General features: G+C 54.7%; 1 protein-coding gene across 1 annotated transcript in view; it reads left to right on the forward strand.

Moving 5' to 3' along the window:
• Positions 1–25916, forward strand: part of FRYL (FRY like transcription coactivator) — a 154068-nt gene that overhangs the window by 93127 nt on the left and 35025 nt on the right. Inside the window, exons 14-38 of the mRNA XM_038769106.1 lie at positions 233–341; positions 1140–1226; positions 2982–3153; positions 3764–3896; positions 4639–4746; positions 5253–5490; positions 6118–6303; positions 6415–6501; positions 8668–8936; positions 9398–9593; positions 10610–10734; positions 12344–12401; positions 14021–14112; positions 14615–14787; positions 16500–16660; positions 17653–17763; positions 18754–18908; positions 19462–19561; positions 20060–20228; positions 20561–20865; positions 21556–21696; positions 22484–22655; positions 23468–23552; positions 24415–24527; positions 25378–25528. Of these exons, the coding sequence (XP_038625034.1) occupies positions 233–341; positions 1140–1226; positions 2982–3153; positions 3764–3896; positions 4639–4746; positions 5253–5490; positions 6118–6303; positions 6415–6501; positions 8668–8936; positions 9398–9593; positions 10610–10734; positions 12344–12401; positions 14021–14112; positions 14615–14787; positions 16500–16660; positions 17653–17763; positions 18754–18908; positions 19462–19561; positions 20060–20228; positions 20561–20865; positions 21556–21696; positions 22484–22655; positions 23468–23552; positions 24415–24527; positions 25378–25528 (3696 nt within the window). The remainder of the gene's footprint in view (positions 1–232; positions 342–1139; positions 1227–2981; positions 3154–3763; positions 3897–4638; positions 4747–5252; positions 5491–6117; positions 6304–6414; positions 6502–8667; positions 8937–9397; positions 9594–10609; positions 10735–12343; positions 12402–14020; positions 14113–14614; positions 14788–16499; positions 16661–17652; positions 17764–18753; positions 18909–19461; positions 19562–20059; positions 20229–20560; positions 20866–21555; positions 21697–22483; positions 22656–23467; positions 23553–24414; positions 24528–25377; positions 25529–25916) is intronic.

Raw genomic sequence — 25916 nt, forward strand, 5'->3', positions numbered from 1 at the left:
GTTTGCTTGTGAATAAATTGCATTTATTTGGATTAAAGTAATACGTGTGTATGTGTGTGTTTATGTTTATGAGGGGCTGGGGGAGGGAGGGAGAGGAGGAGAGACCATTTAAATATTGCAGTCGGTAAAGACCCTTGCATTTATATTTTTTAAGAGAAAGAGTCTGTCTGTTACCATTATTGTGGCAGTGTAATGCTCATGTTTGTTTATAAATCTATCTTTTCCCCTGTAGCCGTCTTATGAGTATAGTATCAGCACTTTTCCCAAAAGGGTCACGCAGCGTGGTCCCCCGTGACACCCCGCTCAATATCTTCGTGAAGATCATTCAGTTCATTGCTCAGGTAAAGCTGCCCGGGGCGAAATCTCCAGACCGAGTGAGAGTGACTGAAAAATCGAGTCCTTCTGAGATTTCTCAGTGCAATTCGCTGTCTCCTTCAAGAAGCTTTCCCCAGGGAAGCCATCGTTTCCCCTACACCCTCTCACCCTTCTGCGTTGCGTATGCACTTGGATCTTCACCCTTTAAGCACTTGATATTCACCCCACCCTCAGCCTCACAATTCTTACATACATGTCCGTAATTTATTTATTTACATTAATGTCTGTCTCCCCCTCCTTACTGCAAGCTCCTTGTGGGCAGGGAAAACGTCTACCAATTTAGTTGTACTCTCCCAAGCTTCTAGTTTAGTGCTCTGCAAACTGTGAGCACTCAATAAATACTGTTGATTGATTGGAGTTGCCATTTCCAATTACTATTCTGGGATGGCAGTATATTTTGGCAGCGAAATTAAATCAATCAATCAATCGTATTTATTGAGCGCTTACTGTGTGCAGAGCACTGTACTAAGCGCTTGGGAAATACAAGTTGGCAAAAGCATAATATCCATAGGTATGGTGGTGAGTTTGGCGAGTGATAGTTTGTAATGGGATTACTCAAATTTATAAATTTACAATGCTTATTCTAGCAAAGCATTTTGTCACTGGCACAAAATCATTCATTACAAGAGAAAAAATATGTGGGCAATAGGGGATTGCTTTTCAAAAAGACAGGCGTGGAAAAAGGACTACATTTTGGTGGTGCGTACATTTTGCTAGTGAGAATATTGCTCAGAACTGAAGTAGCCTGTAAATGTGTTTCCTAGGAACGTTTGGATTTCGCAATGAAAGAAATAATATTCGATCTCCTCAGTGTTGGAAAGTCTACGAAAACCTTCACCATTAATCCAGAGGTAAAAAGAGCACACAGTGTGTAAAATACTCTTGAAATGATCAGTATGTGGACACAGAGAAAAGTCCAGTTGCTTGAGAAACTGTGATGAGAGGAGCTTAGTTGCTTGTCTAAAAATTGCAAAATCTTAAAGTCTGAGTAAAATGAGCCAAATTTCGTATTAAATGGATAAAATCAAGTTGTGGAGTCTTAGGGTTTATGCAACATAATTTCTACTTCCCAACTTATTGCTTAAAAAAAGTAGAGTTAAATCTGGGAGGGAAAATAGCCCTCAAATTACTTTTTTTAATGATAGGCTTTTTTGAAGTCCAGTATGCATCCTAATTTTGCCAAGTAATTGACCTAAGTTGTGTGTATGTGTGTGAGAGAGAGAATGAATTGTCAATGTTTCCATTGTCATCAGCTAAACTGAAATGTGCTTTGTACTTTCAGTGCCACATATGTGAATTTTCGGGGGGGCTTCCCAGCTCCCCATTTTCCAAGGGAGTTTTCTTTCTCCCTGTTCTGAGGAGGCTGGCATTTCCCCAGGTCACTTGTCAGGTTTGGCTGGTCTCTAAGGCAGATGTCATTTTTTTTGCTCCCGTATATGATGTCCCCCTGTCCCAAAGCCACGCTTAGGCTGGTTTTTGGTTAAGGACCGATGCTGGAGCCTGATGGGCTGAAAGCAACTTGGTTGTCTTCACACAGCCCTGAGGCCAGTGCGGCCAGAGGAGGGACTCTGAAGGACTGCTCACAGGGTGGGACCATTTGTCAGTATGGGAAAGGAATGGCACCACAGAAACAGTAGCCATGCCCAGGGTATTGTAAGGAAATTCTAAAAGGAGAAGTTACGTTTCACCTGCAGCCATTTCATTTAAACCCAGTTTTTACTCCCAAGCACAGTAGTGTAGATTTTGGGTGGCAGGGAAAGCCCCATATAGCATTTGCACCCTGGACTACCGCTTTGGTGGAGTCAGGGGGCTCAAGATGATAAAAATAATAATAATAGTGGTATTTGTTTAACGCTTACTATGTGCCAAGCACTGAACTAACCGCTGGGGTAGATGCAGGGTAGGTCGGGCTCAGTCCCTGCCCCAACCAGTGTTCACATTCTAAGTATGAGGGACAACAGGTATTGAATCCCCATTTTACAGATGAGGAAACTGGGGCACAGAGAAGTTAAGTGGCTTGCTCAGGGTCACACAGCAGGCAAGTGGCAGAGCTAGGATTAGAATCCAGGTCCTTCTGACTCCCAGTCTCCATGCTCTTCCCACGAGGCCATGCTGCTTCTGTATCCCTATCCGTGCCCAGTATCGCCGCTGCACTTGGATCGTTAGGATCATCGTCACCGACACCGTGGACAGAGCAGCAGCAGTGTGCAGAACACTGTACTGAGTGCTTGGGAGAGTGCAGTCAAGTTAGGAGATACGATCCCCGCCCTCAAAATGCCTACAGTTCGGCGGCGGAGAGAGACACTAAAGAAACTGCAGGTGGGAGGGTCAGTTTGGTTTCTAGAGCCAGAAGCGGGAGTGGACCAGATACAAAGCACAAAAAACATGGGGAGAGAAATTCAAACACTAAAGCGAGGTAAGAAAGAGAGACTAGTTGATGGTGTCTGGGCAGGGATTTCCCCAAGATAGTCACCCCCTCGGTGGTTGCGCTTTTGGGGCAGATGGGCCTGTCGTGCCCTACGGGCTTCTTTCCCCCATCCCCTGAGGAACGGAAGCAAGCAAGGGTAGGGGCTGACACTGGCCCTGGTCTGCGTTTCCCCATGCAGAGGATGAACATAGGCCTCAGGGTCTTCTTGGTGATAGCCGACAGCCTGCAGCAGAAGGACGGAGAGCCGCCGATGCCCACGACGGGAGTGGTGCTTCCTTCCGGAAACACCCTTCGGGTCAAGAAAATCTTCCTCAACAAAACTCTGACCGACGAAGAGGCAAAGGTCATAGGTCAGTGCTTCCTGTGCCACCGAGGGACAGGTTTCCTCTCTCGGGCTCATCCCGCACCAGCCTTTTAAAAGCATCATGGCTTTAACCCCCTCCTGTCCACCACGTCAGACTTCCAAGCCTGCTGCTTCCCCTGCAGAGGTGAAGCACGGGGGGACGGGGGGCACTTGGACGTGGGGCCGAGCTCACGGTTGCTCCCTGGATCGGCCTGGCCTGGACCGGCAGTGTGGGCTGGGATGGGGAAGGGTAGCACCAAGTCCATGGGGATGATGCTGCAGACCCAGCATCCAGTGGCTGGCTCCCTTCCTGATGGCACTTCCCCAGAGAGCTCTGCCTGGGCAGAAGCAGGGACAGGGGCCGTTAAAGGTGAGAGACTAAGACTTATTGTGGGGTTGAGAAAAGCAAGGCTGGACATTCATCCATTTGCCCTGGGCTTGTTTGCTGAAGACAGTTAAGTCGGGACGTGGGCCAGCCTTCCCAAACGCATTTGCACGTGTATGCTCGTTCGGGACTAAAATCTTTTTCTTAACTGAGCCACAGTGTCAGCTCTCCCGGAAAAAGGGAAGATGACCAGACCGGACCCCTTCGATGACTCTCCGATTTTCCCTCCTAGGAATGTCCGTCTACTATCCTCAAGTGAGAAAAGCACTGGACAACATCCTCCGACACCTGGACAAAGAGGTCGGGAGGCCGATGTGCATGACCAGCGTGCAGATGTCCAACAAAGAGCCCGAAGACATGATCACGTGAGTAGCAAATGGGTGCCTGTCGGGTGCGAGTAGCACCTGGGACAAAGGGAAGATTGGATGACCACCACCTCAATGCAGCCATCTGCCCCTCCCCAGCCAGGCTTCCTGGGCCCCTGGCCGGGGTTCGAGTGGGCCAAAGCCAATCCTGGCAGCTCTAGAGGCTGCCGGCCTCCTCCGGTCAACCTGGGGGGTTTGGGTGGGGGCTGGGAGATCAGTGGATGAGCCACTGTGCCAGGGGTGCTGCCGTGTTTGGTTTCACAGATGAGTGGGCCCCAACTTTCCCTTCCATCTGTGTGCCAATCTCTCAGCTTACCGATGGTGGGGCAGCACTGGTTTTGGGGGGCAGTCTGGAGGTCTCTGAAGCCCTAGGTGGGAGCATGCCACCCCCTCCAAATGGGCATGGTGTAGGGCCTCCACAGACTCACCTTGCAGTTCAGTCACAAATGAGAATGAACGGATACTTGGGCCTCTCGGGCCGCACTCACCTGTGAGGATGGGATCTCACCGTCAGCCATATCGACTTAAATGAAGTCACAGCTGCGGCGGGCTCACGGGCGGGCTGACCTGCGGGCTTGGGTGTGTGCTAACGCTCAACGTGGTGTCTCCCTTTCAAATTGTGTCTCCTGTCGATGTTCCCTTGAGGTGATTTCCCCGTTTTGGTTGGCCCAGATGTTTGAGGATATGGAGTACCTTGTCATACATCGTGGGCAACTTCAATAATTCAGATTGATTTTTGCAGGGGCGAGAGAAAACCCAAGATCGATCTGTTCAGAACGTGTATAGCTGCTATCCCTAGGCTGATCCCAGATGGCTTGAGCAAAACTGACCTCATTGAATTGCTGGCAAGGTAATCAGAAGGAAAAGGGCCCATCGGGTTCAGACACGTTAAACTATCAGTCGTATCTGTGACTGTCTACTGCCGTAGAAGCCACAGTCACGATCCCTGCCTTCCAGAATCTTACAGTCTACACATTTCTTTCCACAATCCCACAAATGAACAGACTGCATTTTAAGACGGCCTCTGTCAGACTTGATTTTCTAACGGCCCTTTTACCCCCAGCCCAGCTGGCGGTCTGAGTTCAGAATGGCCGTTTGGTCTCAGTAGTATCATCTTCAGACTCTCATCTTCTCCACTGTGTCTACCCAGTGTTCTCTGACTTAGTCATCGGTGGGCCTCTCGGGGCCCTGGGAAGATTCCACTGGAAATTCCTCAAGGGGCTGGCAATGACTTCAAACTTGGAGTGTTCCCAACCCCCAGTCTCTCCTGCCGAGCAGCTAAGAGGTGGCCGTCTGCCTCACGCGAGGCCTTGGGAGCTGAGGGAGGCTGACGGCCACTCTGTCTCCTCTTCTTAGGCTCACGGTCCACATGGATGAAGAGCTGCGAGCGCTGGCCTTCAACACGCTACAGACCCTCATGCTCGACTTTCCGGACTGGCGCGAAGATGTCCTCTCGGGATTTGTCTACTTCATCGTGCGTGAAGTCACTGACGTCCACCCTACCCTCTTGGACAACTCTGTGAAGATGCTTGTGCAGTTAATCAATCAGTGGAAGCAGGCAGCCCAGGCACACAGCAAAAACCAAGACTGTCAGGTACCTTCCACGTTGCCCACCTGGGCCATTGGGTGGCTAAGCTGGGGCAGTTGTTAGAATGGCCCCAGGGAGCCAGCGGGCATTTTCTCTGAAGGTCAGTGGCAGCATCTCCATGAGCACCCGGTGGGTTAAAATTGTCTGGGTGTTGGATTAAGCCAGGAATCACCCAGTCCTCTGAAGGCCCTTGAGAGGTCATCCTGGCTCCCCATTTGTGCTCTGGGTGCTTGATGCGGGGCCGTCTCCCAGCCTCGGTTGCCTGTGAGCCCCAAGAGTTTCTCGGCAGGGCTAGGGGAGGCAGAGAGCAATAGAGAGAGACAGACTCCCATTGGAGAGGTCGGTGGGGATCTGTGGCAGGCTCTCCAGCCAGTGTGGCATTGCTTCGCAACCCAGGACCTCAGGCCTCCTGCAGCAGGAATAATTGCATTTTTTAAATGCTTATGGTGTGCAGAGCACTGAACTAAGCTCTGGGAGAAAATATGCAGGTGGGGAAGAGAGGGGCTCCACAACTAAGCGTTTAAGTGGGGAGGAGGGAATGGAGACAGACCCAGTAGCCTCCTCTTGTCCCCCCATTCTTCCTGTGACTTACTGAACCATTGACCGACCTCCTCTCACGTCCTCTTCTTAAAGCGCGGCGTGGCCAACGGTACCACCCATACCCTGCCCCTGGAGAGGACCCCATATTCCAATGTGTTCCATGTGGTGGAAGGGTTTGCGCTGGTCATCCTTTGCAGTAGCCGGCCGGCCACCAGGAGACTAGCTGTCAGTGTCCTGAGAGAGATCCGGGCCTTGTTTGCAATTTTGGAAATTTCCAAGGTGAGAATCCAGAAATTTGCTGCATTTGAGTTGGAAGGAATACTTACTCTGCGTCCTTCCCTTCAAGCCACAGAAGTGCATAAGGAGACGGGATCTCTCTCTTCCCCTTAGGGTGACGACGAGTTGGCCATAGATGTGATGGATAGATTGAGCCCTTCCATCCTGGAGAGCTTCATCCACCTCACCGGGGCCGACCAGGTAATGATAATAATATTGTCTGTTCGGCACTTACCGTGTGCCAAGCGGTGGTCTGCTGGCCCCCCCGAGTTAGCCCCATCAGAAGGATGTTATTAGAACATGGGGCCTCGGGTGTTTTCCCAGTCAGGCCTGAACACAGTTCCCGGCTTCGCCTCTATGAGTTGTTATTATTATGATATTTGTTGAACTCCTACTGTATGTCAAAGTGCTGTTTCGAGAACTGGGGTAGATACAACTTAAGCAGGTTGGACAGAGTCCACATGGGGCTCACGGTTTAAGTAAGCGGGAGATCCCCATTTTACAGATGAGGGAAGTGCTTTGGGGTTGGGGCGAATATCATCATCATCATCATCATCATCATCATCAATCGTATTTATTGAGCGCTTACTATGTGCAGAGCACTGTACTAAGCGTTTGGGAAGTACAAATGGGCAACATAGAGACAGTCCCTACCCAACAGTGGGCTCACAGTCTAAAAGGGGGAGACAGAGAACAAAACCAAACATACTAACAAAATAAAATAAATAGAATAGATATGTACAAATAAAATAAATAAATAAAGAGTAATAAATATGTACAAACATATATACATATATACAGGTGCTGTGGGGAAGGGAAGGAGGTAAGATGGGGGGGATGGAGAGGGGGACGAGGGGGAGAGGAAGGAAGGGGCTCAGTCTTGGAAGGCCTCCTGGAGGAGGTGAGCTCTCAGCAGGGCCTTGAAGGGAGGAAGAGAGCTAGCTTGATATCAAATGTCTACGCAGGCAACAGGCAGAGTGAGGATTAGAACCCAGGTCCTCTGACTCCCAAGCCTAAGCGCTTTCCTGCAGAGTTACCATGTTAAGGCAGGAGATTTGAGTTGTCATTCAATCAGCCTATCAACACTCAGCCCAATCTATCGAATGCCTCAGGGTTAAGCGTTTAGTACAGTGTTCTGCACACAGTAAGCGCTCAGTAAATACGATTGAATGAAAGAATGAATATGGAGCACTCCACCAAAGCAAGCATCTGAGAGAGGGTAATGGAGTGAGTGTCCACTCACCATCCAGGGTGGGTGACAGACCCAGAAATAATCCACAGCATCCTTCAGTTCTAATCCAGGGTAGCCACGTATACAGAACTCGAGATCTTATAAGGAAGCCGTGGAAGTTGCTGTTACTGAAGAGACTCTGAGCAAATGACTTCAGATTTCCCCAGGGGAGGGAGAAGCGGGGGGAGGTCAGCCAAGTCCCAAGGTGTCCCGCTGTAGGGTCCCCTGACATTACATGCTGTGGAGGCATTATTTTCTGTCCATTTTCTGGCCCGCAGTCTGGGTGTGCCTGATCAGCCTTCTCTGCAGGTCGTTTTGTTCCTGGCTCCAAAACTGCTGGGTGAGACTCCCTGCTCATCAAGAGCAAGATGAGTTCCCACACCACCACCGGCTTTGCCGAAATCTAGTGGACAGTGAAAGCTTCAATCAGTCTTACTTCTCATACCCTTTAGATGGATTGAGAGGTTTCCTGGTTGGCAGGAAAAGCGCCAGTCGATCAGTCGATAATATTTATTGTCCTTTGGATGGAGAGATCTGGTAGACTATAAAAGCTCCAGGCAGTCCATCACTAGTTTTGTCTTTGTTCTGGATCAAGAGGTCTGATGGATGATGAATATGTCTGTCAGTCGAGCACCTCCTGAAAACAAAGCACCGTGCGAAGCAGTCAGCCGTATTTATTGAGTGCTTACCGTGTGCAGAGCACTATACTAAGGGAAAGCACAGTATAACAGAGTTACTAGACACGTTTTCTGCCCACAGCGAGCTTACAGTCTAGACACTTATTCCCTCAGTGGTATTGATGGAACCCCTTCCAGGTGTAGAGCACCCTACCGAGTACTGGAGAGTGAGCATTCCTGATCCCTGCCCTCAAGGGGAGTACATTCCCCCAGCTAGGGTTTCTGATTCCGGCCAAGGGGGATGAAAGGCAAGGGCCCCTTTCCCCAGCAGCTAGCCAGTGGCTCGTCCGGCTCTCGAATTCCAGAAGTGTGGGAACTGCTGAGCAAGCATCTGGTGGGCCCTTGGCAAATGAATTGCCATCAGTTACCAGCATGGGGAATGGAGAGCCCCAGGCCTTGATCGCTGAGACCTGCGTCCTCTTGGGACGCGTGACTTTTCCTTTCTTTCTCTGCCCGCAGTCCACTCTGCTGTACTGCCCCAGCTCCGTAGACCTGCAGACATTAGCAGACTGGAGCTCCTCTCCCATCAGCCACCAGTTTGACGTGATCAGTCCGTCGCACATCTGGATATTTGCCCACGTGACCCAGGGCCAGGATCCCTGGATAATAAGCCTCTCCAGCTTTCTGAAACAAGAACATCTGCCCAAACGCTGCGCGACTGCGGTCAGCTACGCCTGGATGTTTGCCTACACGAGACTTCAGTTTCTGTCTCCCCAGGTCGATCTGAAGTGAGTTCCTCGCTACTTGTGGTGGGGGCTGCAGTCCGACACCCGTCTACAGTCTTCCCCTGGGTCCTGTCATTTGGCTTGGAAGGGTGGGGCCCACGTAACCATTTGAGCCAAGCGGACGGGGGCTTGACAGCCACATGATGGTTCTAGAGACCGTTTTATCAGCCTCTAGTGCTTGATCTGACAGCAACCCAACCCCAAGATAGTTCCTTCGGTCTTGGGAGCAAGAGGTCGCCTGCTTCAGGGGCCTGGGGTGGGGGAGAGTTTTCTTAAGTGGGGAGGGGGCGGGGTGTTTTTTGCTTTTCTAAGACATTTACGCTATTTGGTATCATTGAACCAAACCCTGCATCTCAATGGAGGTGTTAAGAGCGTGTAGCAATGTATTGGAAAGGAAAGTGAAATTTGGATGACTGCCCGTTGCTCCGCGAATCATTAACGTTCACCTATTTGTCTTGGTCTAGTAGCCCTATCAATGCCAAGAAAGTAAATCCCACCACAAGCAGTGACTCCTACATTGGGCTCTGGAGAAACTATCTGATACTTTGCTGCAGCGCAGCAACATCAGTGTCATCTTCAACACCCGCAGGTTCTGTGAGGTGTTCTCCTCCCGAGACGCTGGCGTCCACTCCCGACAGTGGTTATAGCATTGATTCCAAAGTAGGTCCTTCACCCTTCCCCGTGGGGCAGGGCCGGGTGGGCGGAGGTTCCCCCTCCTACGACCCTTTAGTAGAGTCTTGCCTCTCCTCCCCAGTCCCGTCAACGGGCAGACCCTCTGGGGAGGTGGGGAGCCCAATGGGGCACCTCTCTGGGGTACCAGGCTCTTCCCTTGAAGCTTCCCTGCTGTTATGGGATCTGGGATCTTGTGGGCAGCTCACCTCCAAGGGGCCCATCATCCGTCAATGTGCCAGAAGTGAACCGTAGATGGTTTTTGGCCCTGGTGGTCAGAACCCCTGGCCATTCCTTACTGAATCCTGTCTGTGAAGGGCACCCCATTCGCCTCCCTGTTGCCATGTTGCTTCCACAAGTGGGGAATGGCAGTTTGGATGGACACCGGGGCCCTGTTCCCCCGGAGAGGTTGCTTGGGGCCGAGAGGAAGGGGAGGGCCAAGTCCGAAGCGACGAGCCCAGGGCCACTGCAGCGGCTTGCCCTGTCCCGGCTCTGCATGCCCGTCCCTTTGGTTTGGGAAGGGGTCACCTCTGTTCCAGGGGTTAACTGGGTGGGACCCCCTGGGTGTCAGGGAGTACTCAGTGGGAGGGACGGAATTCATCAGGCGCTCAAAGTTTGCACTGCGGCGCACAGGTGGCCCTCCTCCTGGCCATTACGATGCCCGGGCCCGAGGTGGGTGGCACGCAGAGGGGGTGGGGTGTTCTGACCCTGCCCCGTTCTTGCCGGGGCTCTCACGATAGGACTGGTTGCCATGGTGATGACTTGGGGGCACCTCTCAAGTTGTGGCCTGAGGCGGTCCTGCGCCAAATCTGACAGGTGGCAGGGTGGGTAGGGCGGGACCAGGCCATGTGAATGGGCGGAGCGCCAGCCCCGGCCCGGAGCCAGAGCCTGGCGCCTAGCTTCCCCTGTCACAGCACTCGCCGGGGGTGGGGAAAGTCGATCCGTCTCGGGCTGCGGGAATGAACTGTGGCTCTGTGTCCGATAACTGGCTCTTTGTTTCTTTGCAGATAATTGGCATTCCCTCCCCCTCGTCCTTGTTTAAGCACATAGTTCCGATGATGCGTTCTGAGAGCATGGAGGTCACCGAATCCCTCGTCCTGGGCCTCGGCCGGACCAACCCCGGAGCCTTTAGGTGATGCATCCACTGCTGCCATACTGCCTCCATGGCGTGGGTGTTGGAGGGGAGCAATTCTGCCCATCGGAAGTCTCAGTTGGAGAGAGGCGCTGAGCCTCTTTTCCCCCACCATCATCCTTGCCCTCTGCCTGGTCCTGGAGAGAGCCTGGTGATTCCCCATCAGTTTGGTTGCCTTCCTATGGGCACAAGAAGGCAGGCATGTCCACGCCCTAGGAATGGACTTAGCCAAGGCTGGGACAGAGGTGGCTTCAAGTCCCCAGCAATTAATCAATCAATCAATGGTATTTATTGAGCGCTTACTACTTGCAGAGCACTGTACTAAACCAGGACAACTTTCCCTGAATTCTGTGCTCCTACTTCCACTCGAGGAGCTTGGGACCAGGAGCGGCCTTCCCTGCCCCTCTGCTGGAGGTCCTGTGCTGTGCTCAGGACTCGGGGAAGAAGGGGCCATCATCTTTTCAAAATCCTCGGCCTGTAAAGGTTTTAGAAAATGATTCCCCCCGGGGCTCGTGGCTGAGTGGCAAAGTAGTAATGGGTGCTCTGGCCTAGGGCCAGAGGGAGCCGATTTGAAGGACTTGTTTCCGACGAGTGTGTTTTCAGGACGCTTAAATAAGTCTGTTTTGACTTACGGGGGAGGATTGATAGAGTGGGTGGCTGCCATGATGCTCAGGATCGATTCCAGCCATGGAAAACCGTAGCCACCACTGGGCTTTAGGAGTAGTAAGCGGGTCAGGACCGTCAGGTCCCCTGGGCCAGACGATGGGCCGACCACCTCTCTCACCACCGGCACCCATCCATGGAAGGCGCCTCAGTCCTCCTTGGTCCCCAGTTGGCCTTCGCCGGCTGCCGTGGCAAGGGCAAGACAAGAGTGCCAGATAGGACCTGGATCACCCTCCGCCCAGGCTGCCGCATTTCTTGCCCCACTCGTAACCTGGTTCAGAAGTGGTGTTCAGCCCTCCAGCTCTTTAGGTTGGGGCTGGGAAGCTACTTTCTGACTCGGAAAATACTGGGCGGGTCAGATGTATGTGCCCACATATATGCCCACAAGCACACGCTTCCCACCCTCGGCTTCCCGGCTGCCCAGGGAAGAGCAGAGCAGGGTAGAGCTTAAGCAACCAAAGCAAGCATCCTGTCCCGTAGGGCACTACCATCCTGTATCTGGAAACCTTGCAGTCCATGGCCTTTGCTGTGCTCAGCGGCTCCGGGATCCTGGTGCCCAGTGAGCGGGTTGCCAACGTCTGTCTGCGTCTGACTTGAGCAGATGGGGAGCTGCCTGTGGATAAACTCCTAGCCTGTGCCAGGACCAGCCCCAGGCGAGGGCAGAGGCTCCAAGCTGCTCATTCATCAAGCCCCGGGATCACAGATCGCTCTAATCGCAATCACAGGGGGAAGTGGGTTGCAGTTCTTGAATGACTCTGAAATCACCTGGGCTCTACTCTGGCTTTCCAACAGCGTGTCATTCATTTTGATCGGCCAGCGGGTTCAGCAGCCCAGAGTTTGCCCCACGAAATGCCATGCTAGGCCTCCAGACATTCCCGTGGGTCCTTCTGTGTGTGTCTGCCCTAGTCGCAACTCTCAGAGGAGTCACATGTGCTCTTCCCCGCAGGGAGCTCATTGAAGAACTGCACCCCATAATCAAAGAAGCACTTGAAAGAAGGCCAGAGGTAAGATGCATTTTCACATCGCTTTGCAGTGTTTCTTCCGGGGAATGGTGGGATCCTTTCTGAACACGATACCACTCCCCTCACTTCACCATCTGGACTTCTTGGGGTTTCTCACGACCCTCGCCGGCAGCGGCAGTCTGCACTACACTATCCCTATCTGGTGGGCCTGGGGTGGGCCCAGCGAAGAGGGTGGAGACGGAGGGGCTTCGACCCTGGCTGTGAAATTGCCAGGTGGATCCCCCGGGATGCCCCTTCCTAATAGTGCTCCATTCCCTGACTGGGGAGCCCCCGAGAAAGGCACCCTCCTCCTTCCCTGCCCAGATTGCCTAAGGGTGCAGGTCCCGTGTCAGGCTGGTCTATTGTTCTCGATGGACTGACTGGCTGCCACGGGCAAGTGTGCACCCGACTGGAGGGAGGGCAAGACCCTCATTCACACGCTGCTGATTTGGCTTTTGGTGTATGTTGCTGTCCTGGGTGGTTTCCAGGGCAGCGGGTCACCCACATTCCAAAGTGACCAGAGATCACAGGTTGGCAACAGGTCTGAGGTCAGAACTCAAAAAAAAGGTCAAAAAGCAAATGGGAAGCAAATGGGAGTCACTGTTGGATGAAATTACCCAAGGTGTATCCCTGTCCATTTGCTCTTAGCTTTTTTGACGTCCCGACTGAAGTGGGTGCAGTGAGGAAACCGGTGTGCTGGGCTTGTAGGATGCACTGAATGTGGTGCCAGGGGCTGTCTTGGCTCATTTTCGCTAGTGTTGGGTTCCGTGCTGGAATCCTGGGCTGACTTTCCAGAAACAAGAAACTTCTGGAGGGATTCTCGCTGGCCAGAGGGAGCTCTGTCCAACCCTGCTCTGTGTGTGATAGAGAGAGAGTGTGCGTACACATACATGCACGTACGCACACACCCAGGGCAGCACAGCATCGATTCATTCCCAACATAAGTGTCAGTCTTCTGGGCCCGGGTGGATGATTGTGCCCAGGGAGTGACAGGCAATCAGTGTGCTGGCAGAGTTTCCCCACCAAGGTGGCTTCTTCGTAGCTCTAAACCGCTCAGTCCATGAGCAGTCATTCTCCTCCTTCCCCACCTGGGTCCACATCGCCTGAGCACATCAGAGCTTCACAGAGAGCCACCCAGACTCTGCTGTTCTGGACCTCCTGCTCCACCCGTCCCATTCCCAGGACACCCATGGGGACCTAGCACGGTACTAGCTGCAGCTGCGTGGATCATGAGCAGAGTCTCCTCCCTTTGGCTTTCAGGCCTCAGCCAGGCGGCAGCCCAGTGAGAAGGGCTCCCTCAGTCAGCTAGGGGCCGGGGAACTGGCAGAGAGCTGTAGAACTTCAGCGGTCCGAGTCCTTGCAGGGCCGGGCTGGGGCTCTCCCAATTAGCTCAATTCCCTTGAAACTCTGGGGAGCTGAAGTATAAAAGGACCCAGCCAGTTCCGGGCCACAGTGAGCGGGGTTGGACCAGGCAGAAGCCTCAGCTCCCGGGGTGGGTAGCGGGAGCCCTCCCACCCTCAGGCTTGGGGTCGAGGGTCTGCGGAAGCAGGGGTGCTGCGGAATGGGGTTTGAGAGGGAGGGCCAGCTACCAACTTAATCCGTGTCTTGTCTCCCGTGGGAAGAATATGAAGCGGCGCAGGCGTCGAGATATTTTACGAGTGCAACTGGTACGGATATTTGAACTGCTGGCTGATGCTGGTGCCGTCAGTCACAGGTGGGTGTCGCGGTGGTCTCTGGGGTAAAGGCTAAGGAAGTGAGCAGCCAGGAGCTGATTCCCAACTCTTTGCTGTCCCTGGGGGCACGATTCTCCCTTTGATTGTGGTGGGAGGAGAATCATCCTCCCCGACACACAGACGTACACACCCTTGGCCGGGCCGTCGGGAGTCTGCTTTCAGCAGAGATTCCCTGTGGGCCCTCTGTCCACTGCTGCCCCCAACGCGGGCCTTCCTATCCCATTGGATCCCAGACAGCCAGTGCTGCCTCGCAGCAGCCCCAGGCACAGTCAGGGCAGAGTGGTGTTGGGTGGGTTGGGAAGTGGCCCAGCCCCCTGCCCCTGGTCAGAGCTTCCCTGCCCTTAGGCTCCCCACCCCGACCCCAGGTACCGGTTTGTGAATGTCTTCCTGCCTGTCGGCCAGAGAGGTGGGGCCGCTGGGTTGGAAACGGTCAGGCGGGCGCCTTGGCCTCCCTGAAAACTTGCCTTGGCTTTTGTGTTCCAGCGCAAGCGGTGGCCTGGACTCCGAGACCCACTCCCTCAATAATACACTGCTGGAGTATGTGGATCTAACACGGCAGCTCCTTGAGGCGGAGAACGAGAAGGATTCTGACACGCTCAAGGACATCCGGTGCCACTTCAGTGCCTTGGTGGCCAACATCATCCAGAACGTGCCCGGTACGGCTACCTCGGGAGCGCCGGCGGCAGGCCGGGTGGAGGCGAGAGCCAGCTGAGGGAGAGGCAGCAAACCCAGAACCCGCAGAGCCTTTGGAAGCACCCTGCACTCCCACTGTCCCTGGAAGGTTCAGGATTTATTTTCCCAAAGCAGGGAACCTTGATGGGTGCCGGCTTTTCACAAGGCATATGGGCACCGGGAGGATTGCATAGGCAGGGCTTTGAGAATGGTACATTGAGGGAGCTGGGAGGAGTTAATTTGGATGGAAGAGGTGGAAGCAGCTCAGGAGGCCCAGAGAGGTTAAAGGGACTTTCCTGAGGTCATACAGCAGATCGGCTGGCATTTGGACCCGGGTCTTCCAAATCCCAAAGCCCTGCTCTCTCCTGTGGGCCACACTCCAACTTTCGTTATTGTCAGAAGCCAGGAGAAATGTGGCCAACTAGGAAAAGCATGGAAACGGCCTCGGGGAGGGAGATGGTGCTGGAGGTTACAGAATCGGTGCCATTCAGCTCTGGGTCACTGCCCTGGGTGTGACGGAGGCAGGGCTGTGGACCTGATTGGTTGCGGTCCGAAGGAAATGGTTTGCCAGAGTCTCAGCACACCAGAAACTCAACTGTTGCTACTCCTTCACAGTTGAAGCGTTTGGGAATCACTAAATTGCTCAAATTAAACCAACCAAAGCCAGAATTGAATTCCACGGGGTAATTGTTGATCTTAACATCTCACACCTCTTTCATTCCACGGTTCTCCAGGGTGTGAGTTCCGAGGACCCTTTTGGTTCTATAGGAAACAACGACCAGTTCTGTTTTCTCCCCTGGCGAAGAGCCATGGAGGGAAACCCCTCAGCTCAGCAGCTCCTAGCAGGCAGCCACCCCGCCCCTTGAGTGGGATCTCAGGAGGCCTCCTCCTACCCCCACTTCGACCCATGGTACACTGAACGTTTCCCGGCCTGGGTCCTGGGCCCGTGTGGGGAGAGCTGGAGCCAGGCTCCATCTGCCTGTCCTGCCTCCACTCATCCCGGTTCCCCACCGTCTCCCATCCCTTGTGGAGCCCACGGGGCTCTGAGCTGCTTTTCAGTGTGCAGAGAGTTTTGCTGTGGAAGCCTGGCTAACTGCAGCTCGGTGCTTCTCTGGGGGCAATAGGCCGTGGTGAATTTGAGCAGGCATTTAGGGAAAGTATTGCAGGGGGAAGAAGAGAGGAAAGGAGAAGGCTGTGGAGGCGCACAAGCTGCACACACATATTTCTGAGCTCGGGGGTGAGCCGTTGTTAAGAAGGGAGGAGAAGAGCAAGGACGCGCAGGGAGATGTTTGGCCCAATTCTTAATGAAACCCCATCCTCAGCTTCCACCAGTCACATCCACCATCTGGGGGCCACGGTCCTGCAGCCATGGCACGGTGTTTCAGTCCCACGAGTGAAGGGCCTGGTTGGTTGGAACTGAGTCTCTGCCAAGTGAAGAAGAGTTGGGACTCCAACGGCATTTGCCCCCGGGGAACCTGTGGGGACTTATCGGGGGGTGGGGTTTTCCCAGGCCGGTCAGTCCATCCCTGGAATGTACTGAGCGCTCTAAGTGTGCAGAGCAGCATACTGAGTGCCAGGGAGAGTACGGTAGATAGGTGACTGCGATGGTTTAGCCGGGGGGAGATGGGTTTGGGATCACTGTCCCGGACCTCGAGAAGGTGGCCCCAGCCACATGTTTCTGTGCTTGCCTCGGCAGTGCACCAGAGGAGGAGCGTCTTCCCCCAGCAGAGCCTGCGCCACAGTCTCTTCATGCTGTTCAGCCACTGGGCTGGCCCATTCAGCATCATGTTCACGCCTCTGGACCGCTACAGCGACAGGAACATGCAGATCAATCGGCATCAGTACTGTGCCTTGAAGGTGATTTGCCATCCGGGGTGGCCGCCACGGTCCGAGCGCGCCGGGTTGTCTGAGGGGTGCTGTCTTGTGGCGTGCTTCTCCTTCCAACCAGTCCCCGGCTTGGCCCCCAGACAAACCCCAGTCTTCCCAGCTCCTCCTCCTCCTGCCCGGCATCCTGTGCTCCCAGCACGGCCGTTTTGGAGCCGTACCCGGCTTCCCTCTGTACCACAGCTCTTCTCCAGCCTGGGCCCGGTTTTGAGAGCTCACCACAAACCATCTCACCCTCTCATGGCAGAGACTAGGGCGTCTCTCTGCCTCCTGTTTGGGGCTGAATCTCGGGCAGCTTGGCCCTTAGGGCGTCAGGGAAGGAGCTTGGTGGGCTTCCAGGCCTGCCCAAAGAGTCCAGCTGGGGAGGACCAGGCATGAAGCTGCCATTTAGAGAATGCGGAGAATCCGACAGATGACCACCAATTGCTCATTGCCCGCGTTCTCTATCTGGCCTCAGGTCCCACTGCAGTCGTAGGATTTTTTTGCTCGAACTAGATTTTCCTGTTGATAATTGGTAGTAAGGGTTCCTCTGGGGGAGCCTGACGAGCAATGGCCAGGTGGAAGAGAGGGCCGTGGTTCAGGGCTCCTGTGGCGAGGAGTTCTCCAAAAGGGAGTTTGCACGGGTCAGGGGTCTCTGGGACTTTTGGGAGCCGAGGGGAGGCCTGGGCGTGGCATCTGGCCCACGGCCCTAACACTCCCCATGGAGGGAGGGTGGCTGTACTGGGCGATAGGCATCTGTGGGGGCCTCTCTCCTTCCTTCCTGCCGTCCTGCCCTGAAGAGCCACGGGCCTCAGACCACCACCCTCCTCTCTCAGTCAAGGGGCCCGAGTCCCTCTGTGTTTTCTGAAAAAATGGCCATTTAGTTGTTGGGGTGGGCGTCAGGAAGAGTGACTGCAACGAACTCTCAAAGGACACGCCAACACACGACTGCTGACATGACATGAAGTGGTTGCTGACTTTTGCAGGCTATGTCAGCCGTCCTGTGCTGTGGCCCTGTGGCGGATAACGTAGGACTGTCGCCAGACGGCTATTTGTACAAGTGGCTGGATAACATTCTGGATTCCCTGGATAAGAAGGTAACTTCAGCCAGGGATCGCCAAACCAGCATTCTGCTTCAAAGGGCTGGGGGATACTGGGCATTTTTCCCGCAGCTCGTAGAGAAGCTTGCTCAGACCACTCTTGATCCCGCCGCGTAGTTGGAAGAACATCTATACCAGGGTCCCAGTGACACCCCGGGGAGCGTGGCTATAGAGCCCTGATCTGGAGCATCAGTTGGGGAGTTGGGGTCAAACAGACTCTTTTGTTGGATGAGAAAAAAAGTTCATTTTTCCCACAAGAATACAGAAGGAAGGCCCGTGTGGAGCGTCTAACTCCTCCATGGCATACCCTCTTCCTGTGTGGTTTGTCTAGACTGTGGCGGCAGTTAGAGAATGTCCTTCTGACGCTGTGTGTTTCATCTGGATGTGGCGCTGTACGGCAGCGGTCCCGCAGATTGGATGGTGCGAGTCTTTTTCAACCCGAGATCTCTTGAGGCCCAGTGGAGAGATCATAGGCTCTGGATTCTAATCCTGGCTCTGCCACTTGTCTGCTTTGTGGCCTTAAGCAAGTCCCTGCGAGCCCCAAGTGGGACCTGATTATCTCGGATCTGCCCCAGCGCTTAGTATGGCGCTTGAAATATAGTAAGCACTTATCGAGTACCACAGTTATCAATCAATCAATCGTATTTATTGAGCGCTTACTGTGTGCAGAGCACTGTACTAAGCGCTTGGGAAGTACAAGTTAGCAACACATAGAGACAGTCCCTACCCAACAGTGGGCTCACAGTCTAAAAGTTATTATCAGTATTTCACTGAATGCTGTCCGCAAGGTACACAGGAGGACTGGGGGCATCTGCCAAGGTGAGGCCTTGGTTTCCCCCACTGTCGAGTGGGGAAAACCCTGTGTTCCCCACCTCAGGGGTGTAGTTGACCACACGGGCAAAGGAAGAGATTGGGTGGGGCGTGTAGGTGATGTCCCTGGTTGGGAAGTTTGAGTGCCGTCCTTTGCCCCCTGGGCGGGTGTCCTAGGTGCACCAGCTGGGCTGCGAAGCCGTCACGTTGCTGTTGGAGCTGAACCCCGACCAGAGCAACCTGATGTACTGGGCCGTGGATCGCTGCTACACGGGCTCCAGAAGGGTGGCGGCCGGCTGCTTCAAAGCCATAGCCAGCGTGTTCCAGAATAGGTACGGAAGCGCCTTCTGCCTGGCCCTAACTCTTCCGCCACATTAGGGGCTGGTCTCCTACCGGTTTAAGATCCCACATTACAGTCCGACGAGTCCTGGCCCAAACAGGAGAAGTAGTGTGGCTTAGCGGAAAGAGCACAGGCTTGGGAGTCGGAGGTTGTGGATTCTAATTCCGCTCCGGCACTTTGGGCTAGTCACTTAACTTCTCTGTACCTCAGTTACCTCATCTGTAAAATGGGGATTAAGACTGTGAGCCCCACATGGGACAACCTGATTACCTTATATCTATCCCAGTGCTTAGAACAGTGCTTGGCACAAGTAAGCACTTAATAAATGCTGTTATTATTGTCCTTATTATTATTAATTATAAGGATAATAGTAGTAATAGTAAATAGGACACAGGAGGGGTGTGGGGGTTGTTTCTTGAAGACAGGTCCTCGAGGGGGACACTCGGGGGTTCAAATCTCCAGCAGGGCCTACAAGTAGTTAGTGACATCTGCGCAGGAGAGAACTGGCACTCAGACCATATTCCCTTATGACCGTTGGTCCCCAGGGATTACCAGTGTGACACGGTGACTCTCCTCAACCTGATCCTGTTTAAAGCGGCCGATTCTTCCAGGCGCATCTACGAGGTCGCGATGCAGCTGCTGCAGGTCCGTAAACCCGCGCTAGCCGGCACGGAATTTCTCAGTTCTTCAGTAAATACACAAGCCAGGATGATTCTGGTGGCGTATTGCTCTTCATTTTAGTGGGGACGTAGAGGAGGGGAAGTACGCTAGTCTCCCCCCTTCCTCCTTCCTTCCTTCTTCCCTTCCTCCCTCTCAAGACCCGTTGGAGGAAATTTGGCGCTTTGTCGACCTGCTTTGGCAGATGTTTGGGGAATGCCATGTGCCTTTAAGCAACTTGGTGGTTTCCTAGTGGGAGCTGAAGCATTTCCCAAGCTCCGCAGCTGTTGCCAAGTTTCCTCACTCGGGTCTGAATCGGAAAGGATCCGGTTGAGAGTGGAACATCTACCCTGGCTCGGGGTCTGTCCAAGAAACGTTCCTAATTTCCGTCACTCGTTCCATGGGGTGCCGGGCTATGCCTGGAGAGAGTTCCCCAAACCCAGTGACAGCGCTGGCCTCAGGCCTCGGCCTTCACTCCCCGTGCAGATCCTGGAACCGAAGATGTTTCGCTACGCCCACAAGTTGGAGGTTCAGAGAAGCGACGGAGTCCTCAGCCAGCCGTCCCCGCTGCCGCACCTGTACTCGGTGTCATACTATCAGCTCTCAGAGGAGCTGGCAAGGACGTACCCTGAGCTGACGCTCGCCATCTTCTCAGGTGAGACACGGCCCATGTGGGAGGATAGCCTGGTTGGAATCTGGGAATAGCTGTGCTGCTGCCGCCAGACAATCTTAGGAGCCTCCCTGAAATTAAGGAGGCCATCTGTCCGGGGCCTAAAAGCAACTCTGGGTCAGAACTGTCGCTGAGGGATTTTCCATCCAACTTTTCTTGGCAGTCATTTGGGGTTAGTTAGAGGAGGATGGACTGGTCCCCAGCTCACCTTCTGGGTCCCGCCGGGCACTGTTCCTCAGGGGTGAGATGCTTCCCACAGGCTTCTGACAGACGTTTTACCAAGTTTCTGTTGTTTCTGCCTCGTGTCCAAATGACAGAGATAAGCCAGCGCATCCAAACGGCCCACCCCGCGGGCAGGCAGGTGATGTTGCACTACCTGCTGCCCTGGATGAACAACATCGAGCTGGTTGACCTGAAGCCGCTGCCCACGGCGCGGCGGCGCGGCGGCGAGGATGAGGAGGATGAGGTGGAGGAAGAGGAGGAGGCGGAGGAGGAGGAGGAGGAGTCTCTGAAGGACCGAGAACTGATGGCCAACAGCCGGCGCTGGCTCCGAGGGGAGGGTTGGGGCTCTCCGCAGGCCACCGCCATGGTTTTGAACAACCTGATGTACATGACAGCCAAGGTAAGGGGACCCCCCTGGAGTCTATGCCTCCCGGAGAGGGAACGGTCTCCCCGCCTTCCAGGAGGGCAAGTCATTCATTGCCAACCCTTGTTGCGACTGAGAAACAAGCATTTCTCCCCCCGATGCTGACTGCATTTTTTTAAAATTGTATTTTTTATGGTATTTGTTAAGCACTGCTATGTGCCAGGCACTGTCCTGGAATAGGTACCAGGTTATCAGATTGGACACAGTCTGTGCCCCGCATGGGACTCAACAGTCTTAATCCCCATTGTACAGATGAGGCACAGAGAAGTTAAGTAACTTACCCAAGGTCACATAGCAAGCAAATGGCAGAGCTGGGATTTAGAACTCAGGTCCTTTGACTCCCAGTCCCGTGCTCTTTCCATTAGGCCACTCTGCGTTGATGGCCAGAATGTCAGTCTGACATTTTGACTGTGTTGGAGGGATCGCCTGGCACCAAAAAAACATTTGCTCCCCAGAATCGTTAAATGATTAATAACGAGCCAGGCCCCACAGAGGTGATTGGGCATTCAAAGCCCTGACCATAACGGCTGCTTACAGAGCGTTGGGTCATTTCCCTTGGGAAGGTGGGCCCGTTTCCTTCTGTTCCCGAGAGCATCGTTGGCTTTCGGTGCAGTGCACTGGGCATCTTCCTAGCTGGCTCTCTGCATCTTGCCTCTTCTTTTGCAGTACGGCGATGAGTTGGCCTGGTCGGAGATCGAAAACGTCTGGACCACCCTAGCAGACAGCTGGCCGAAGAACTTAAAAATCATCTTGCACTTTTTGATTAGCATCTGCGGGGTGAACAGCGAACCCAGCCTCCTGCCTTATGTACGTCCACGACCGTTCTCCCTCCCCGGGAGGCGAGGCTGGCCGGTGGGGCAGGGAGGCGTCTTTGCCCTCCACCCAGTGCCACGGTGGTGGGGCCGCGCTAGCCGGGGCGATTTTAAGACTAGCTGGTTAGGGTGGTGGGACCCAGGCACAGCCTTGGTAGCGGAAGGAGGGACAACAGGGTTAGAGGCAGGTGCCACAATTCATGCTGGCCCCTGGGAACTAGCTACCATGGCAAGGCGGGAGGCTGAGGAACTGGGAGCGGCCCCAAAGTGGGTGCCCCTCTTCCCCCTCCACCCCCTTTCCCGAGGGGCTGCTCCTGGGAATACCTGTTGTGGTCAGAAAACATACTCACTAACCCTTTTGTACTGTACACTCCCAAGTGTCTCTTCTAGACTGTGAGCCCACTGTTGGGTAGGGGCCGTCTCTAGATGTTGCCAACTTGTACTTCCCAAGCACTTAGTACAGTGCTCTGCACACAGTAAGCGCTCAATAAGTACGATTGAATGAATGAAGTGCTAGTACAGTGCTCTGCACACCGTAAGCGCTCAATAAATACCACTGATGATGATGGTGACCATGCCATAGTTTTTCCCCGGGGTCCAGGAACGAGCCCGACTCTAAATCTCGCCCCTGACCTGGACCTTCCGCCATCCCCCGCGATGGGACGGACTCCCTCCACGTAGAGGGGGTGCGGAATCCTCTCTGCCGAATTCCCAGCCCCCGAACCCTTCCTGCAGCCGTTCCTCTTGTTTACGTGCACCCCTCTTCCTTTCTGAGCCAACAGGTGAAGAAGGTGATTGTGTATTTAGGCCGCGATAAGACGATGCAGTTGTTAGAGGAGCTGGTGAGGGAGCTGCAGCTCACTGACCCGCCGGTCAGCTGTGGAGTCAGACACATGGACAACCCCCCGTACTACCGCATCACCTCCAGTTACAAGATCCCCTCCGTCACCTCAGGTCGGGGGCTGGGGCTGCCGCTGAGGGGCAGTGGGCGCGGGACGACGGGCAGGACGGTTCCCCGCGGAAAGTTGGGGCGGCTTTGTCACGTTCACCCACCAAAGCAAACTGGGTTGGAGTGCTGGCCAGTGGGTTTGAACCCTGTGCCCGTAAAGCACTTCCTCAAGTCTGAGCATCCGTGACATTCCGGAATCGAGGAGCCGTACCGTTTGATCTGGCCCACCTGAGTGAGAGGCCGGTTGAGCCGCGTGATCGTCTGCCCCTCTCAGCGGGCCCCTGCACCTTCGAGTCCTCTTTAGGCCTCCTCCGCTACTCCTCAGCCTTCTGGGCCCTAGGCATGTTGGCATTCATGGTGGTGGCCCGCTATTTTCTGAGCTCCCACCGGTGGTGTAGCACCCTGTCCTAAACACTTGGGAAAGGTCGACAGAGGGGTTACCCTTTGCTTAATGCGGGGTTTGTTGCTCTTGGTCCCCCATTCTTCCCGAATTGTGCCCGACCTGTGCTCAGATTGCCGACCGCCGGGCTGGGCCGGTCTGGCCGCCTCAGCCGTATTGTACTTTCACAAGTGCTCAGAACAGTGCTCTGCACATAGCAGAGCGGCCACACCCTGGGCCCCACAGCTCTGCCCCATTGTCAGAGCGGGTATGTGGTGGCCAGTTGGCTGTTTTCCCTCCAGGCCAAAATGCTTGACTTTGGAGCAGGGCACCCAGGGGGTCCCGGAGGAACGAACCTTAGGTGTCCCTTTGGTGATCTGCTGTCCGCTTGGGTCAGCCCGGGTCCCTTGACTGGTGGGGCCTCTCTATGCCTTACAGGAACCACTTCCAGTAGCAATACGATGGTTGCTCCCACCGACGGCAGCCCGGGCAACAAGCATATGAAAGATGGCGCAGAGGACAGGTAGGTGTCTTGGGCCAGCCGGGCCGCCATGGCCAAGCTGCTTCCGGGCACTGGGCCCGGAGCAGAGATGCTGTGGCGGAACGTCAGGCTCCTTGCTTCCCGCCGCTTCCACCGGAAAGCAGGGATTTCCAGCACTGCAGGCAAACCCCCGGGGCCAGGTGGCAGCGGGAGCGAGAGGACAGGTGCTTCACCGTTCACGGCCGACTTTCTGTTAGACCCTGGGCCCTGGTACACCCTGCTCCAAGGTGGCTTCTGGGGTTTTGTGAAGCGACCACCTATCTCTAGCGAATGGAGAAGGGCTCCATTCTTCCCGTCGAGCTCCCCAAGGGCTGCCCTCCTTACCCTCCAGAGGTTGATTCTGCTTATTTTGCAGGCAAACCACTCCCAGGGCAGCAGTCGCCTCTCCTCAGGGGGCCTTTCTTGTCCGAAGGCTTTTCACCATTAGCTTCAGGGAGGGAGAGGAGGTGGGAACAGGGCTGGTGCTAGGGCCCATGCCTCCCATGGCGAAGTGCCAGCCAGCGCAACACTGCCAAGGATCCATGAGCACCCACCCCTGCCACCGGACAGGGCCCTCCCAACCCGTGAGACCACTGCAGGCTTCCTCACCCACCCTCCCCCTCACACAGCACTGAGGGAGTCTGAGTCTGCCACGTTGGGTTTTCAGCCATGGGGGCAAGCTTGAAAGTCGGAGGTTTTGAGGGGCAGGAAGGACAGCAGTCCACGCTAAAGCAATCCTCAGGCCTCGTTTTACCTGTTGCGGCCTGCTCACGGGGAAAAAAGCACCAAGTGCCCAGAGTAAGGTCCTTAGACCCAGGCCTATTGACAGAGCACATGATGCTGCTTCCTCCTCCTCCTCCTGCAGCTCGGGGCACCTGGACATGTTCTGCGGCCTGAACAGCAACTTCAGTCGCCAGCATCACAGGCTGGAGTCTCGCTACAGCAGCAGCTCAGGAGGCTCTTATGAAGAAGAGAAAAGTAAGTGTGACCACCGCCCTTGTCGGGTGGGCAAGCTGGAGAACCCATCGGGGGTCGTGCGGGAAAGAGCTTTTGACCAGCCCCAGCTTTCTCACCAAAGCGTACCCTTGCCTGGCTCTTGGGACGCTCAGTGCCCCAGCAGCTGGGCAAATGGGAGGATGAGGGTGGAAACCGCCACTCCCAAACTTCCAGTCCTCTGGCTTTGCCTTTCCCTCCCCGGCTCGTGATTGGGATGCCTGGGTTCTGGGTCCCACACCTCTTAGGGCATTCTTGACTGTTTCTGCTGCCGCCTCAGTAGAGGCGGCTCTTCGTCCTCTGAGAGAATAGAGATGAGGAGTGTTCAGGTGGGTGGGGATGCCGAGAACATCAGGTGGAAGTAGAGTTGGCTGGTCTCTACCAGGGCGACCTCCTCAGGCTTTCCCTCTCCACCTGGGCTCTCTTTCCTGTTGTTGCGGGAGCCTTGACTGCCGGTCCCCCGACAGTGGCCCTGGAATATCTGCTTTTCCCTGCTGCCCCCTCATCGTTCTCCTCCCAGCCCCTGAATGTGAAGAGAGAACAGAGGGCCTGGCAGAGCAGGAGAGGGGGATACTCAGTTGGGTTCATGGACACTCACTGGCTTTGCAGGGGGTCCGGTCCTGGGAAAGGGACTGGTCTCGCTCAGCCCACTGTGCCCACAGTCCCCGCCCAGATGGTAGGTGCTCAGCAGGGAGATCCTTGGGGAGCCTCAGTAAACAGGAGGCACAGAATTCCCGGCTCTTCTGAGCAAAATTTATTAGGGCTTGGACCCCTAAGAGACCCTGGAGACCTAGAGACCTCAGAAGCGGGGGTGAGACCAGTGGTATGTTTCCAGGTGACTCGATGCCGCTCTACTCAAACTGGCGATTGAAGGTGATGGAGCACGATCGAGGAGAGCCGCTCCCCTTCCCGCCTGCGGGTGGCTGCTGGTCCCCCTTGGTGGACTACTTGCCTGAAACGTCTTCTCCTGGATTGTCTCTGCACAGGTGGGCTTTGGGTGAGGTCCTGGGGAGATGGGACAGGCTCCCCGGGCTTCCCTCGCCGCCACTGGCTCAGCAAACTGAGTGGGTATTCTGGTGCTGAAAGGGAGGGGTAGCTAGCATATTACACTCTCGAAGTTACTTTAGCAGTGCTGCAGGGAGTCACAGCATAGGAGATTCCCTGTCCCGCTAGCCAGTCATCATCTTCCATCCCCCGGGACCCAAGGATGGACAGACAGACACACACACACACACACTCCCTTTCTCTTTCTCGCTTACTCTTTGTCTCTCTCCCCCACCCCCCCCATCTCTCACCCCCTTCTCCCCAATTCCTCTCTCCCCACCCCCTGGCGAATGCCTCACCAGGAGCAGCTTTCCTCTGCCACGAGGGCCA

Source organism: Tachyglossus aculeatus, chromosome X5 (assembly GCF_015852505.1).
Source record: "Tachyglossus aculeatus isolate mTacAcu1 chromosome X5, mTacAcu1.pri, whole genome shotgun sequence".
NCBI lineage: Eukaryota > Metazoa > Chordata > Mammalia > Monotremata > Tachyglossidae > Tachyglossus > Tachyglossus aculeatus.